Genomic DNA, 15,813 nt, shown 5'->3' on the forward strand with positions numbered 1-15,813 from the left:
CCCCACTGTGTTGCCCCCACTGTATATGCCCCCTTGTCAAGTAGATAAAAACAAAGGGGGGGGGGGGGGGAAACAACAACAACAACAACTCACCTTTACCCTCGTTCCCCCGTTGCAGCTCCCTTCTCATCTGCGGTGTTGGACGGCCCCCGGCTGACGCTGGCTCCCTCCTTTCATCCCCTGTGCCCGCCGCTCCGCACTCCCGAACTCCCGGCCGATGCTCCACTACCTGGCGATGTCCCCGGGATTCCCCTGCAGCACATGCACCAGGAAGGTCAGTGTGCGCGGGGGCTTTTACTTCCGGGTCAGGGAGCGCTCCCTGACCCGGAAGTAACAGCCCCGGCGTACACAGCTCCCTGATGCGTGTGCTGCAGGGGAATCCCGGGGACACCGCCAGGTAGTGGAGCATCGGCCGGGAGTTCGGGAGTGCGGAGCGGCGGGCACAGGGGATGAAAGGAGGGAGCCAGCGTCAGCCGGGGGCCGTCCTGGAGAGCGGAGCGGCGGGCGCAGAGGATACAGGGAGAGGGGCCGCGGGCCCCTCTCCGTGGCGGGCCGGGTCGCAGCAGCGACCGCTGCGACCACGGTCGCTACGCCACTGCCAGTGCCCCTTGAGACCTCTTCATGTTATATTGTGTAACCACATTTACTAAAGCACTGAATTTATTCTTGTTTTTTTTTTCTGTAGAAAAGTGAAACGATAATGTATAGTTTATCTATAGAATTAGTTACAAAGACGTGTAGGAAAAGCCCAAGAAATCTATTCTGATTAATCAACGAAAATCAACTGGTGTCAGAAAGTTATACAGATTTGTAATGTACTTTTAATCTTCAGTCTTCCAGTACTTATCAGCTGCTGTATGTCCTTTAGGAAGTAATGTATTCTCTTCAGTCTGACACAGTGCTCTCTGCTGCCACCTCTGTCCATGTCAGGAACTGTCCATTGCAGGAGAGGTTTTCTATGGGGATTTGCTGCTGCTCTGGACAGTTCCTAACAAGGACAGAGGTGGCAGCAGAGAGCACTGTGTCAGACTGGAGAGAATAAATCACTTCCTGCAGGACATACAGCAGCTGATAAGTACTGGAAGACTGGAGATTTTTAAATAGAAGTAATTTACAAATTAATATAACTTTCTGACACCAGTTGATTTGAAAGACAAAAAATTGCTGTATTACCCCTTTAATTATTCCACAACGGATCCTGAAATGTCCCATAGGGGGCAGAATACGTGGAGGATCCTCTCTGTATCTGTGTACAGCTTGGTCTATATCATTCGCAGATTCCTAACATGAATCTTTAGCTCTTGCCTCCTCATCCTTTCCACTATTGAGCTGTCTCCCCTTTATTTCCCCCTTGGCTCCTCATTGCGGCTATGCTCATGCTGTGTGACTTCTCGTCTTGAGTCTGTCCTGTGCTCTGTCCTTTTCTGTCCTCTGTCCAGCTAAGTTGATGAATGGCTATATGGCAATGGCAAACGGAGGGCCCTACTCTCGCCCCACAGGTGAAATAGTCGTCAACATGGAGCCTGAGGTGCCCATCAAGAAGATGGAGACTATGGTGAAACTGGAGGCGGTGAGTCTAGAACATTACTGGAGAAGGTCGAAGTCATGTCATTTATATTTATAGAATATAGCAAAAAATCCTCATCATCAGCACCTCGAGAGCAAAGCTATCCCCATGTGCTAGAGCACCGCTACCCCCATGTACTAGAGCATCGCTACCCCCATGTACTAGAGCATTGCTACCCCCATGTACTAGAGCATTGCTACCCCCATGTACTAGAGCACCGCTACCCCCATGTACTAGAGCACCGCTATCCCCATGTACTAGAGCACCGCTATCCCCATGTGCTGGAGCACCGCTATCCCCATGTGCTAGAGCACCGCTACCCCCATGTACTAGAGCATCGCTACCCCCATGTACTAGAGCATTGCTACCCCCATGTACTAGAGCACCGCTATCCCCATGTGCTAGAGCACCGCTACCCCCATGTACTAGAGCACCGTTATCCCCATGTGCTAGAGCACCGCTATCCCCATGTACTAGAGCACCGCTACCCCCATGTACTAGAGCACCGCTATCCCCATGTACTAGAGCACCGCTATCCCCATGTGCTGGAGCACCGCTATCCCCATGTACTAGAGCACCGCTACCCCCATGTACTAGAGCACCGTTATCCCCATGTGCCTAGAGCACCGCTATCCCCATGTACTAGAGCACCGCTACCCCCATGTACTAGAGCACTGCTATCCCCATGTGCTAGAGCACCGCTATCCCCATGTGCTAGAGCACCGCTATCCCCATGTACTAGAGCACCGCTATCCCCATGTACTAGAGCACCGCTACCCCCATGTACTAGAGCACCGCTATCCCCATGTATTAGAGCACCGCTATCCCCATGTGCTAGAGCATTGCTACCCCCATGTACTAGAGCACCGCTATCCCCATGTGCTAGAGCACCGCTACCCCCATGTACTAGAGCACCGTTATCCCCATGTACTAGAGCACCACTATCCCCATGTGCTAGAGCACCGCTATCCCCATGTGCTGGAGCACCGCTATCCCCATGTGCTAGAGCACCCCTATCCCCATGTGCTAGAGCACCGCTATCGCCATGTACTAGAGCACCGCTATCCCCATGTACTAGAGCACCGCTATCCCCATGTACTAGAGCACCGCTATCCCCATGTACTAGAGCACCGCAATCCCCATGTGCTAGAGCACCGCTATCCCCATGTATTAGAGCACCGCTATCCCCATGTATTAGAGCACCGCTATCCCCATGTGCTAGACCACTGCAGTCCCTACTTATGCACTGCCATCCCTATGTACTAGACTGTTCTCATCCATATGTACTAGGTCACTGCCATCCCCATGTACTAGAGCACTGCAATCCCCATGTACTAGAGCACTGCTATCCCCATGTACTAGAGCACTGCAATCCCCATGTACTAGAGCACTGCCATTCCCATGTACTAGAGCACTGCCAACCTCATGTACTAGAGCACATCCCCATGTACTAGAGCACTGCTATCCCTATGTACTAGAGCACATCCATCCTCATGTACTAGAGCACTCCCATTTCCATGTACTAGAGCACTTCCCCCGACCATCCCTATGTACTAGACTGTACCCATGCCAATGTACTAGAGCACATCCATCCTCATGTACTAGTGCACTGCTATCCCCATGTACTAGAGCACATCCATCCTCATGTACTAGTGCACTGCTATCCCATGTACTAGAGCACATCTATCCTTATGTACTAGAGCACTGCCGTCCCCATGTACTAGAGAACTGCCATTCCCATGTAATAAAGCACTTCCCCCTGCTCTCCCCATGTACTAGACTGTGCCCATCCCCCGAGGTAGAGAGGGCCCTGCTCCTGAGGAACCCCAATGTCTCAGGTTTTGTATATGCTAGCTCGGTCCCGGTCAGCTCTCCTGCTATAGATGGCAGTTACCATCCTGCTGCTGATCACTGATCCCCTCACAGCGTCCTCCTCTCAGTGCCCTGTGTGCCGTGTGTCACCGTCTCTCGCTGTCCGCCATTGTGGTTTCCTTGTGTCAGTAATCATCATATGTTTTGTTTCCCATCTCCCTCCATCTTTATGTGACAGAACTCTGATGCGGTGGTTAAGGTGGACGTGGTAAGTGACGGCCTCCTAATAACGCTGGATTTTCAGATTGAAATTTTTTATTTTATAAAACCACATTATTGCTGCAACGCATGATCACTGAGCACGTCTATACTGGTATAGGTAGTCCGCCACCACCTGATGGGCACTTTTCGGTTATTTATCATTATTATTATTATTATTATTATTATTATTATTATTATTATTATTATTATTACTTTATTATTATTATTATTATTATTATTATTATTGCTTTATTATTATTATTCAGTTGCTATTATTATTTTTATTATTATTCTGTTGTTGTTGTTATTATTATTATCAGAAAAATAGTAATTTTCTGTAAAACTGCATGCCACCGCAAAGGCTACATGCATGAGCATCTGTGGGGTGTGTTCACGGGGTGCAGGGACCCCCCACGATCACAGCTGGCTCCATGACTGCTGTCACCACTGTCTATACCGCGTCTCCATGGAGAGTCGTCTATTCCACCACAATTCCTCATAGACACAGAGCCTGGCTTCTCCCAGCTCTTTCCCATAATGCTCTTGGCTCAGTGCTAGGACTATATAAACCCAGCTTGGACTACCCCTGCCCTTGGGCTTTCTGACATGCGAGCAGCTGCCTGGCACTGAGCGCCATCTCCTCATCACTTCCATCCTGTATGATTTGTTTCCTTCAATATTTTCCCAGAATGAGGAAGACAAAGAGAAGAAGAAGAAAAAGAAGAAAGGAGAAGAGATAGAAGAAGAGGAGCCTGATGAGAGCATGCTGGACTGGTGGTCCAAGTACTTTGCCTCCATCGAGACCCTGAAAGAGGTGAAAATGGTTGTCAGTCACTGACCTCCTGTATTACACCGCCCCTACGTATCCCACTCACACTAATCCACCTCAGGATCCCACTCACACTCATCTGACTGCACATCCCACTCACACTCATCTGACTGCACATCCCACTCACACTAATCTGACTGCACATCCCACTCACACTAATCTGTCTGCACATCCCACTCACACTCATCTGACCACAGATCCCACTCACACTCATCTGACCACAGATCCCACTCACACTCATCTGACTGCACATCCCACTCACACTCATCTGACCGCACATCCCACTCACACTAATCTGACCGCACATCCCACTCACACTCATTTGACCACAGATCCCACTCACACTCATCTGACTGCACATCCCACTCACACTCATCTGACTGCACATCCCACTCACACTCATCTGACTGCACATCCCACTCACACTCATCTGACTGCACATCCCACTCACACTCATCTGACTGCACATCCCACTCACACTAATCTGACTGCACATCCCACTCACACTAATCTGTCTGCACATCCCACTCACACTCATCTGACCACAGATCCCACTCACACTCATCTGACTGCACATCCCGCTCACACTCATCTGACTGCACATCCCACTCACACTCATCTGACTGCACATCCCACTCACACTCATCTGACTGCACATCCCACTCACACTCATCTGACTGCACATCTCACTCACACTAATCTGACTGCACATCCCGCTCACACTCATCTGACTGCACATCCCACTCACACTCATCTGACTGCACATCCCACTCACAACCTGCTGATATGTCCCTATTGCACAGGAGATGCTGAGGATGCCGGTGTGACTCTTACCTTCCTTCTCGGTGCCGTTCCTGTGCACTTAGTCGTTTAATCCTCAGTCGGGTAAGACTGCTTGGAGCACTGCCCTCCCCGCATAGCACCGATCCTCCCCGCCCGCCCCGCCCCTTTCTAATGATTATCAATAGGGCGGGTCAGATGGTCCCTAGGGGGCCGACAGTGCTCCTCACAGACATCCCTTCCTCCTCGGCATCTCCCGGGCAGTAGGGACATATTAGCAACTTAGATTCCTCCAGCCTGCTGATAGTTTCTCCTTTAACGTTTCACAACTGATTTTCAAAAATTTTTAATATATTTTTTTGTAACTCTGATCCAGCAACTCCGTCAGCAGGAGGCGGCAGCAGCGGAAGCTGAAGAGAAGGAGGAGATGGAGATCGCAGAGGGTAATTGTACACGCCTCGGGCTGTATTCTCCGAGCCTTTGTGCCATCCGTGTAGAACTTCTTGTTTTTTGCTTTTCAAAAACATCCATGTTTATTACAATGATAATGAAATTGTGAATGAAACGTGGTTCCTGGTATTCTGCATGAGGAGGGGGGAACCCCGAGTGCTGCTGTCCTCTCCCTCATCTACACTCACTTCATCTACATCTTGTACAGCAATGAAAGTTGGCATTGGCCTTGGTCTAAAAGAGACCAAGAACCATCTCTAAGGCTCTATAGTATAATCGCATCTTACCTGCTCCTTCATGTAGGGATCACCTGGCAGCACGCCGAGCCCCTATGGTTCATACTGTAGACCCCCAGGGGCTCCATGTGGCACAGCTAACATACTTCACCCCCATATGGCACTGTCACCATACGTCACCTCCATATGCCACAGCCTCCATACATCACCTCCATATTGCACAGCCACTATACGTCACCTCCATATGCCACAGCCTCCATACGTCACCCCCATATGGCACTGTCACCATACGTCACCCCCATATGGCACAACCACCATACTTCACCTCCATATGGTACTGTCACCATACATCACCTCCATATGCCACAGCCTCCATACATCACCTCCATATTGCACAGCCACTATACGTCACCTCCATATGCCACAGCCTCCATACGTCACCCCCATATGGCACTGTCACCATACGTCACCTCCATATGGCACTGTCACCATAATTCACCTCCATATGCCACAGCCTCCATACTTCACCTCCATATAGCACACCACCATACTTCACCTCCATATGGCACAGCCTTAATACTTCACCTCCATATAGCACACCACCATACTTCACCTCCATATGGCACAGCCTTAATACTTCACCTCCATATAGCACACCACCATACTTCACCTCCATATGGCACAGCCTTAATACTTCACCTCCATATAGCACACCACCATACTTCACCTCCATATGGCACAGCCTCCATACTTCACCTCCATATTGCACAACCACCATACTTCACCTCCAAATGGCACAGCCTCCATACTTCACCTCCAAATGGCACAGCCTCCATACTTCACCTCCATATGGCACAGCCTCCATACTTCACCTCCATATGGCACAGCCTCCATACTTCACCCCCATATGGCACAGCCTCCATACTTCACCTGCATATGGCACAGCCTCCATACTTCACCTCCATATGGCACAGCCTCCATACTTCACCTCCATATGGCACAGCCTCCATACTTCACCTCCATATGGCACAACCACCATACTTCACTTCCATATGGCACAGCCTCCATACTTCACCTCCATATGGCACAGCCACTATACGTCACCTCCATATGGCACAGCCTCCATACTTCACCTCCATATGGCACAGCCTCCATACTTCACCTCCATATGGCACAGCCACTATACGTCACCTCCATATGGCACAGCCTCCATACTTCACCTCCATATGGCACAGCCTCCATACTTCACCTCCATATGGCACAGCCTCCATACTTCACCTCCATATGGCACAGCCTCCATACTTCACCTCCATATGGCACAGCCTCCATACTTCACCTCCATGTGTCACAGTATTCTGTGTAATCTTTTAGATGCCTCATTTTAGTCTTATAGCATATTAAGTAATAAGACCTATCATATGTATGAGGTCAGAGGCATACGGAGGTACAGTGTGGACCTATAGATGGGGGCATTACCCACCTATAGATAGGCGCCGTACCATGGAACTCTACAACACAGTATGATCATGGTAAATACAGTATTACTGAGATTGTGTTGTCAGGACAGACACTATTAGGACATATTGCGATCATTGAGTAGGTCACCCTCCTCTGTACACGTCTTCGAGCCAGAACAGGGAGCCACTCAGTATACAGTAAATGGGTTCTGTTCAGGCAAACTCAAGACAACCATATATTATATTGATGTCCATTCATCTTAGTGCCCATCATGTGGCTGGGGGTGGCAGGAGGTGGACTCTCCATGCTGGCTTCAATATGAACCTCGTTGTCACTGCTCCTGCTATTTAGGGTCTTTGATTTCTTCTGGATCAACACTCCAATGGGTTATATATAGGACTTGAGAACCTTGTTACCCATGTTACCAAGTAATGTTGGAGATTGTGACAGTCCGAGCAGTGTCGAGTGGCTGTAAGGTGCCTCAATCCCTCCGCTTACACCAGCATCACTTCAGAGATTGAGGGCAGATGTATATAGCTTTTAGGATGTGTAAATCCACAGTATGATATGGGGTGATAACGGTAAGCACTACGGCTTCCACAATACATGTATTATTTCGCTGGGGGTTTGATGGCCTCTCATCGGACCTCTGTGTGTGCGATCGATGGAAGAAGAAATATACATGGATTTGGAAGCCTGATAGCCGGTGTGGGAGGTCCTCGGCCACCCCTGCTCCTAACTATCGGTCAACTTTCATGCACATCGTGGTTGAGTGTCTTGTGTTGTCGGTTCCTTCCATCTCCACTCCACACGACTTGTATGATGGCTCAGAGATCAAAATTGATGAATCTCCCATGAAAGGCTCCAAGGGGCAGGTGAAGAACAAGGAGAAGGTGAAAGCCCCCAAAGAAGACAAGAAGAAGAAGCAGCAGGCCGAGCTAGCCGAGAAGAAGAACAAGCAGAAGATCGATGAGCTGAAGGTAAGCCGGGATCAGTGTCCGATCATACCGCTAAGGTCTGGATGTAGCCGACCAGTGAGCGTCCTAATCACTCCCATCACTCCATCCATCCTGACACTAACCTCCGGGGGGCGCTAGACACATTTCTCTCCTTTATGCAACTTCATGGCTGCCATACACACACATTAATTTATGCCAACGTTAGTACATTTGGGGTATTTTACGATAACTCGGAGCTCTTTACAATTTTGTTGATGTGTTTCAGAACTGTTAAAGGGGAACTCCAGAAAAAAAAATAACTGGTGTCAGAAAGTTATACAGATTAGTAATTTACTTCTATTTAAAAATCTCCAGTCTTCCATTACTTATCAGCTGCTGTATGTCCTGCAGGAAGTAGTGTATTCTCTCCAGTCTGGCACAGTGCTCTCTGCTGTCACCTCTGTCTATATCAGGAACTGTCCAGAGCAGGAGAGGTTTTCTATGGGGATTTGCTGCTGCTCTGGACAGTTCCTGACATGGATAGAGGTGGCAGCAGAGAGCACTGTGTCAGACTGGAGAGAATACACCACTTCCTGCAGGACATACAGCAGCTGATAAGTACTGGAAGATCAGAGGTTTTTAATAGAAGTAATTTACTAATCTATATAACTTTCTAACACCTGTTGGTTTGAAAGAAAATAAATCACTGGAGTAACCCTTTAATTAGATGTCAAAGCTCAAAACACAGACATTTTGTGAATTTGTGTAATGACCAACTGACCATCCACATCAATGATTACATCCTGAATGGTGGTAACAGGTGTGACTATCTGTGGACGTTGATGTGAATGGTGATTTGATACCTTTTGATTACATTGAATGTAGTCAGAGCAGGAAGCGCTGTCGTGTTGACATCTGCCTATTCTGTGTGATACCGACCCTTTTCTCGATACCGTTCTAGGTGTTCAACAAGGAACTAGAGACAGAGTTTGATAACTTCGAGGACTGGCTGCACACCTTTAACTTACTGCGAGGGAAGATTGGGGATGATGATGACACTGTCAGCGAGGAGGAGCGGATAGTCGGCAGGTTCAAGGTATCTGGCAGCTGAGCTACGTGAACTCCATGTTTTATGTAGCGTATTGCATATTCCAATAGACAGGAGGGCAATGACTGTCCAACCATCATGTCCTGTTGGTGGTCTGTTGTATTCGACTGTACGATGTACCTGAATGTAGACATGTAGACAGAAACAGCGAAGTAACTAAAACATCCTGGTGGTGGTGGTCTGAAGTCACTAGTCCTGGTGGTTTGAGGTAGTGAGGGGGCAAATGTCACTAGTCCTGGTGGTTTGAGATAGTGAGGGGGCAAATGTCACTAGTCCTGGTGGTTTGAGGTAGTGAAGGAGCCAATGTCACTAGTCCTGGTGGTCTATTGTAGTGAAGGGGCCAATGTCACTAGTCCTGGTGGTCTATTGTATTGAAGGGGCCAATGTCACTAGTCCTGGTGGTCTGAGGCAATGACTGGGCCGATGTCACTAGTCCTGGTGGTCTGAGGTAGTGAAGATTTCTTGCAGTCGGGGTTATGGCTGACACACACACACACACAGTCTGTATATTGCACCAGGCTGGATGTAAAGCTTGAGTCTTTATATACTGTATTAATAGATATAACCTCCTCTCTCTTCCATCCTCCAGGGCTCCATGTGTGTGTATAAGGTACCGCTGCCCGAAGACATCACAAAGGAAGCCGGATATGACCCCAATTTTGGCATGTTTCAAGGCATACCCAACAACGACCCGATAAACGTCCTGGTGCGGGTGTATGTAGTCAGGGTGAGTGCTGTATACCGAACTGTATCTTACCATATTTTCCCATATTAGTTCACACCACTTTGGCTTTTTCTACTACTATGGAGGCCACAGTGGTCACCAGATGACTATCCTGGTCCCACAGAAGTTCAGGGGCTGGCTGGTGGCCTCTAGAACCACTTTGGGTAGAAGGTGTAAGGCCGGCTCTCCCCAGCATTTCCACCGATCTGCAGGACGGTCATCCCTGTAATAGTTGGGGGTCCCATAGATGAACTCCCAACCTATTGGACATGTTTAGCTGGAATACCCCTTTAAGCTAAGACAACACTACAGGGCTGTGAGCTCATAGAGTGCATGCTCTTATGGACAGGTGGCCATTGTGTGGATCTCACCAATAACCATGAAATGTTTTCTAGGCCACAGATCTACATCCCGCTGATATCAATGGGAAGGCCGATCCCTATGTCGTCATCAGATTAGGAAAAACCGAAATCAAGGACAAAGAGAACTACATTTCCAAGCAGCTGAACCCCGTCTTTGGCAAGTGAGTCCGACAGAACTGTCCAGGACACTCCCGGGCAGCCATAATCCTGTATACGTGTGACTAGAGGAATGGACATAGAGGGAGGGTCCAGTGCGGAGGTGCAGCATGAGGAGAGTCCCGGAGACATGTAGAGAAGGAGATTGGTAGCAGAGAAAAGATGCAGATATCAAGATGAGTAACAGAAGGAAGTGGACCAAACTCGACCAATGCAGGTGCCATAAGGACCATGGTTGGCCCTATCATCTGTTCCAAGTGGGGGGTGATACTATAAGTAATTTAGCAGGCAAAATGAAAAACTGACCAGAAATCCATGCTGTATACTATTCAGATTTTTGAGATCGGAAACTTACCGTAAAGCCATGCCTTAAAGGGATTGACTACCATTTAAATACATGGCAGCCTTCTCCTAGAAACAGCACCACATCTGCTCAGCTTAACTCAATGAATGGGACTGAGCTGCAATACCATGCACAACCTGTGGCAAGTGTGGCGCTGTAGAGAAAGTGCTGGGGATCTGATCTGCTCCAGATACTTTCATTATGTATTCATGTACTTTAATAACTATTTTTACCAGGTCATTTGATATTGAGGCCACCTTCCCCATGGAGTCCATGCTGACCGTCGCCGTATATGACTGGGACCTGGTTGGAACTGACGACTTAATCGGAGAAACCAAGATTGATCTGGAAAATCGATATTACAGCAAACATAGGGCTACGTGTGGGATATCACAGACATATGCCATGTAAGTGTGCGTGTACCAACTTAGGGTTACTCAGGCTGAGAATCCCCGGGCCACAATCCTCCGGAGCACCACAACTTGTATTAAAGGTCTATTATACTATGGCCGATCCTGGAGATGGTCAGTGCAGACCTCAGGTTACTTTTCCATCACTAGTTCGTGTTCATCGATGTTGGCTCCCGTCTTGGGTTCGTCTACCTGTCTGAAGTTCTCGTCTTCCTTTCACAGACATGGATACAACATGTGGAGAGATCCCATGAAGCCGACACAGATCCTGTCCAAACTCTGCAAAGAGGGGAAGATTGACGGCCCACACTTTGGTCCAGGAGGACGAGTCAAAGTTACGAATCGAGTCTTCACCGGCCCCACAGAGATCGAAGATGAGAATGGTCGGTCGTCGGGGGGGAAGAGTCTTTGTCTCAGATATGTGTGATTATGTGTGATCGTCCTATTTGTTGCTTTGCTTCTATAACATCAGGTCAGAAGAAGCAGACCGATGAACATCTAGCCCTCTCCGTTCTCCATCACTGGGAGGAGATCCCCCGGGCTGGATGCAAGTTGATTCCAGAACATGTAGAGACTCGGCCACTTCTAAATCCAGACAAACCAGGAATTGAGCAGGTAGGATTATCTCTTTGGTGGGGGAAAAATATTCCCTGTATTGGGTCTGATGGGTGTTATGTACCCTCCATAGAGACAGGACATATGGTGGGGTCCGTACCTCTCCCTGTATTGGGTCTGGTGGGTGTTATGTACCCTCCATAGAGGCAGGTCATGTGTGGTGGGGTCCATACCTCTCCCTGTATTGGGTCTGGTGGGTGTTATGTACCCTCCATAGAGGCAGGTCATGTGAGTGTGGGGTCTGTACCTCTCCCTGTATTGGGTCTGATGGGTGGTGTGTACCCTCCATAGAGACAGGTCATGTGTGGTGGGGTCCATACCTCTCCCTGTATTGGGTCTGATGGGTGTTATGTACCCTATATAGAGGCAGGTCATGTGAGTGTGGTGGGGTCTGTACCTCTCCCTGTATTGGGTCTGATGGATGTTATGTATCCATCATATAGGCAGGTCATGTTAGTGTGGTGGGGTCCGTACCTCTCCCTGTATTGGGTCTGAGGGGTGGTGTTATGTACCCTATGTAGAGGCAGGTCATGTGTGGTGGGGTCCGTACCTCTCCCTGTATTGGGTCTGATGGGTGTTATGTACCCACCATAGAGACAGGACATATGGTGGGGTCCGTACCTCTCCCTGTATTGGGTCTGGTGGGTGTTATGTACCCTCCATAGAGACAGGTCATGTGAGTGTGGTGGGGTCTGTACCTCTCCCTGTATTGGGTCTGATGGATGTTATGTACCCTCCATGGAGACAGGACATATGGTGGGGTCCGTACCTCTCCCTGTATTGGGTCTGGTGGGTGTTATGTACCCTCCATAGAGGCAGGTCATGTGTGGTGGGGTCCATACCTCTCCCTGTATTGGGTCTGATGGGTGTTATGTACCCTCCATAGAGGCAGGTCATGTTAGTGTGGTGGGGTCCATACCTCTCCCTGTATTGGGTCTGAGGGGTGGTGTTATGTACCCTCCATAGAGGCAGGTCATGTGATACCTTTCCTCATCTCCCACCAATCTTAAATAATGGAGGGGGGGGGGGTCATCATTGTGATATTTCCCTAATTGGACTGTACTCCATTCACTGACTGTTGGGGTCTTTCTCAGGGTCGGTTAGAAATGTGGGTGGACATGTTTCCGATGGACATGCCTGCACCAGGTCCGGCCATTGATATTTCTCCAAGGAAGCCAAAAAGGTAAAAGAAAGTCTTCATAACTCAGCTCAAATGTTGTGACCTTAAAGTGACTGGCACCAACTTTGGCCAATGGAAGTTTTTAGCAGTGTCTGATCGGTGACTCCCCTGCCCTGAATCCCTGAGATCCCCCCCCACCCCTGGACGCAGCTAATGAATATTCAGAAGAGAGTCCCTGCCTGTAGAGATGTCACTCAGCCGCAGTAGGTGCGGTGTCAGGGCAGTGTATGCCTCCTAGTGTGCAGGCCGGACCAGGGACTCTCCTCTGCCCGATGAATATTCATTAGGTGGGAAGGGAAAGCAGTGCATAGGGATGGGGGCACTGAGCCCGCCTCCAGGGCACCAGACCGACTCATTTGCATAAATTAAAGAATGGCCGTATTTTGGGAATTGTGCAGCACTGCCGATCAGACATTGCTAAACACCTTTATTGGCCGAGGTTGGTCATTAAACACAATGGGGGAGATTTATCAAAGGTTGTAAAATATAGACTGGTGCAAACTGGCCACAGCGACCAATCACAGCTCAGCTTTAGGCTCTGGTGAAAGGAAAGAGGAGCTGTGATTGGTCGCTGTGGGCAGTTTGCACCAGTCTATATTTTACACTCTTTGATAAATCTCCCCCTATGAGCTTAGGGTCCTATTCCACAGGCCGAGCAGAGCGCGATCAACGATGTAAACGAGCGGCGATCTGCTAGATCGCCGCTCGTTTACTGGGCCTATTCCACGGCCCGATGATCGTTGAGCAAGGTCTGCAAGGACATCGTTACCGATGTCCTTGCAGCCCTTGCAGCAGCAGTAATACATTACCTGTCCAGGCTTCTCAGCGTTGTCTTTATCCCAGGGTCCCACGCGCTCTATCTTCTGAATGGCCGGTCCCGGCCTGTGATTGGCTGAGCGCTCCGTCAGCTGACCGGCCATTCAGAAGATAGAGGGACCCTGGGATAAAGACAGCGCTGAGAAGCCTGGACAGGTAATGTATTACTGCTGCTGCTGTCAAATCGTCTGTCGCCTGTCGCGAACCGCTATTCAACCGTAGCGATGCGCGGTGGGGGAACGATGATTTTAGGTCTGGCCCTAAATGAACGATCAGCCGATGACACGATCATCGGCTGATTGTTCTCTTTATTTCACCGAACGATTATCGGCCGAATCGGGCCAAATGGGGCCGATCCGGCCGATTATCGTTACTGTGGAATAGGGCCCTTAGTCTGACGCTACTGAAAAGTCCCCATCAATCCTGATCACACCACTGCCCAAATATCAGACGGACCACCAGATGGAGTGGTCGTCCCTCAGGGTATTCTCTATCTTCCGTTGCTATATTTATTAATGGAGATCGGGTCACCCCTTAGCCACGGGGTCCTCCCATTCCCTTAGTTACCTTTGTCACCTGCTGTTAAAGCTGGACTCTATGGGCTGTGACTACTGATTTATATACAATATGAACTCCGGAGTATCCCTTCTCTCCTTTCAGCCCACTGTGTAATATAGCTGAGCAGCAGCTGCCTGGCTCTGAGCCCTGAGCTTTATTCTGCCGTCCACTGAAGTAGAGATGAGCGAACCGGCTGAGGTTCGGGTCCGTATGAACCTGAACTCTCGGCGTCTGATTCCCGCTGTCTGCAGCCTCCGTGAAGAGGGTGGAAAGCCTATGGCTATGGCTGTATCCCAGTTTTCCAGGCGGTCCTCCGGCTGTATCCACCCTGTTCACGGAGGCTGCAGACAGCGGGAATCAGAAGCCAAGAGTTCAGGTTCATACGAATCCGAACCTCGGCAGGTTCGCTCATCTGTACACTGAAGCCCCAGCTGCTCCTCCATATTACTCTGCCTCTTATATAATGTGTGATGGCAACCAATGGTCACTACATCATCAACAAACCGGCCTACAGAGGTGATGTCATAGTGATGTCATACTGTCGCCACAACTGACCCCTCATTATAGGAAGACGTGTAGGAGAATATTTACTCTCCTTTACACTTTATGCCGGTTCAAGAAATGTGAACACTATGACTGATGAGATGACACAATGTTCCGGGTGTTATAAAGAATCCCAATGATCAATGAATGGCCGCCTCATCAATATTAGTTGTGCTCATAATAAAAAAAAGTCATGGTTCCCTGCAGATACCTGTTATAATATGTCACTAAATCCATGGCAGGTAAGTCCACCTATAGTCCCCAAACAGGCGGAAATCTCTGCATTTCTCTGTATGTATTTCGGTGTATGTGTATAGATGTGACCAGGAATTAGCTGAGCCCCCAACGTACCATGTACTATGTACAGTAATGCATCCCGATTACCCCAAAATATACAGATCATTCCGACCCCGGCTTGAAGTAATATTCTGGTCTAATAATTAACTTGTGTCTATGTGTATATATGTATGTATATAATATGTTTAGCTTTATTATATAGTTGTATAATTGTATTTTGATTATTGCTTTACAGTTGTAATGTTATAAATTATATTGGTTCTGCTTCTGCTCAGGATTCGTCCAATGTGGTCAGAAACTTTTCTTTGCTAGAAATATTATTGCTATACATTATATATTATAATATTGTTCTATATTATATAGCATTTAA

General features: G+C 48.6%; 1 protein-coding gene across 14 annotated transcripts in view; it reads left to right on the forward strand.

Annotated features, from left to right (window-relative positions):
• OTOF (otoferlin) overlaps positions 1-15,813 on the forward strand; it is a 256,523-nt gene that overhangs the window by 228,428 nt on the left and 12,282 nt on the right. For 10 of the 14 annotated variants that reach the window (XM_069973185.1, XM_069973187.1, XM_069973186.1 and 7 more), the window contains 12 exons: positions 1,440-1,570; positions 3,618-3,647; positions 4,329-4,454; positions 5,626-5,692; positions 8,225-8,373; positions 9,293-9,427; positions 10,029-10,166; positions 10,559-10,686; positions 11,261-11,431; positions 11,657-11,817; positions 11,907-12,049; positions 13,144-13,232. In XM_069973185.1, coding sequence (XP_069829286.1) covers positions 1,440-1,570; positions 3,618-3,647; positions 4,329-4,454; positions 5,626-5,692; positions 8,225-8,373; positions 9,293-9,427; positions 10,029-10,166; positions 10,559-10,686; positions 11,261-11,431; positions 11,657-11,817; positions 11,907-12,049; positions 13,144-13,232 — 1,468 coding nt within the window. The remainder of the gene's footprint in view (positions 1-1,439; positions 1,571-3,617; positions 3,648-4,328; positions 4,455-5,625; positions 5,693-8,224; positions 8,374-9,292; positions 9,428-10,028; positions 10,167-10,558; positions 10,687-11,260; positions 11,432-11,656; positions 11,818-11,906; positions 12,050-13,143; positions 13,233-15,813) is intronic. The other 4 variants (XM_069973179.1, XM_069973182.1, XM_069973190.1 and 1 more) reach the window with 1 other exon arrangement.

Source organism: Dendropsophus ebraccatus, chromosome 6 (assembly GCF_027789765.1).
Source record: "Dendropsophus ebraccatus isolate aDenEbr1 chromosome 6, aDenEbr1.pat, whole genome shotgun sequence".
Taxonomy (NCBI): Eukaryota; Metazoa; Chordata; class Amphibia; order Anura; family Hylidae; genus Dendropsophus; species Dendropsophus ebraccatus.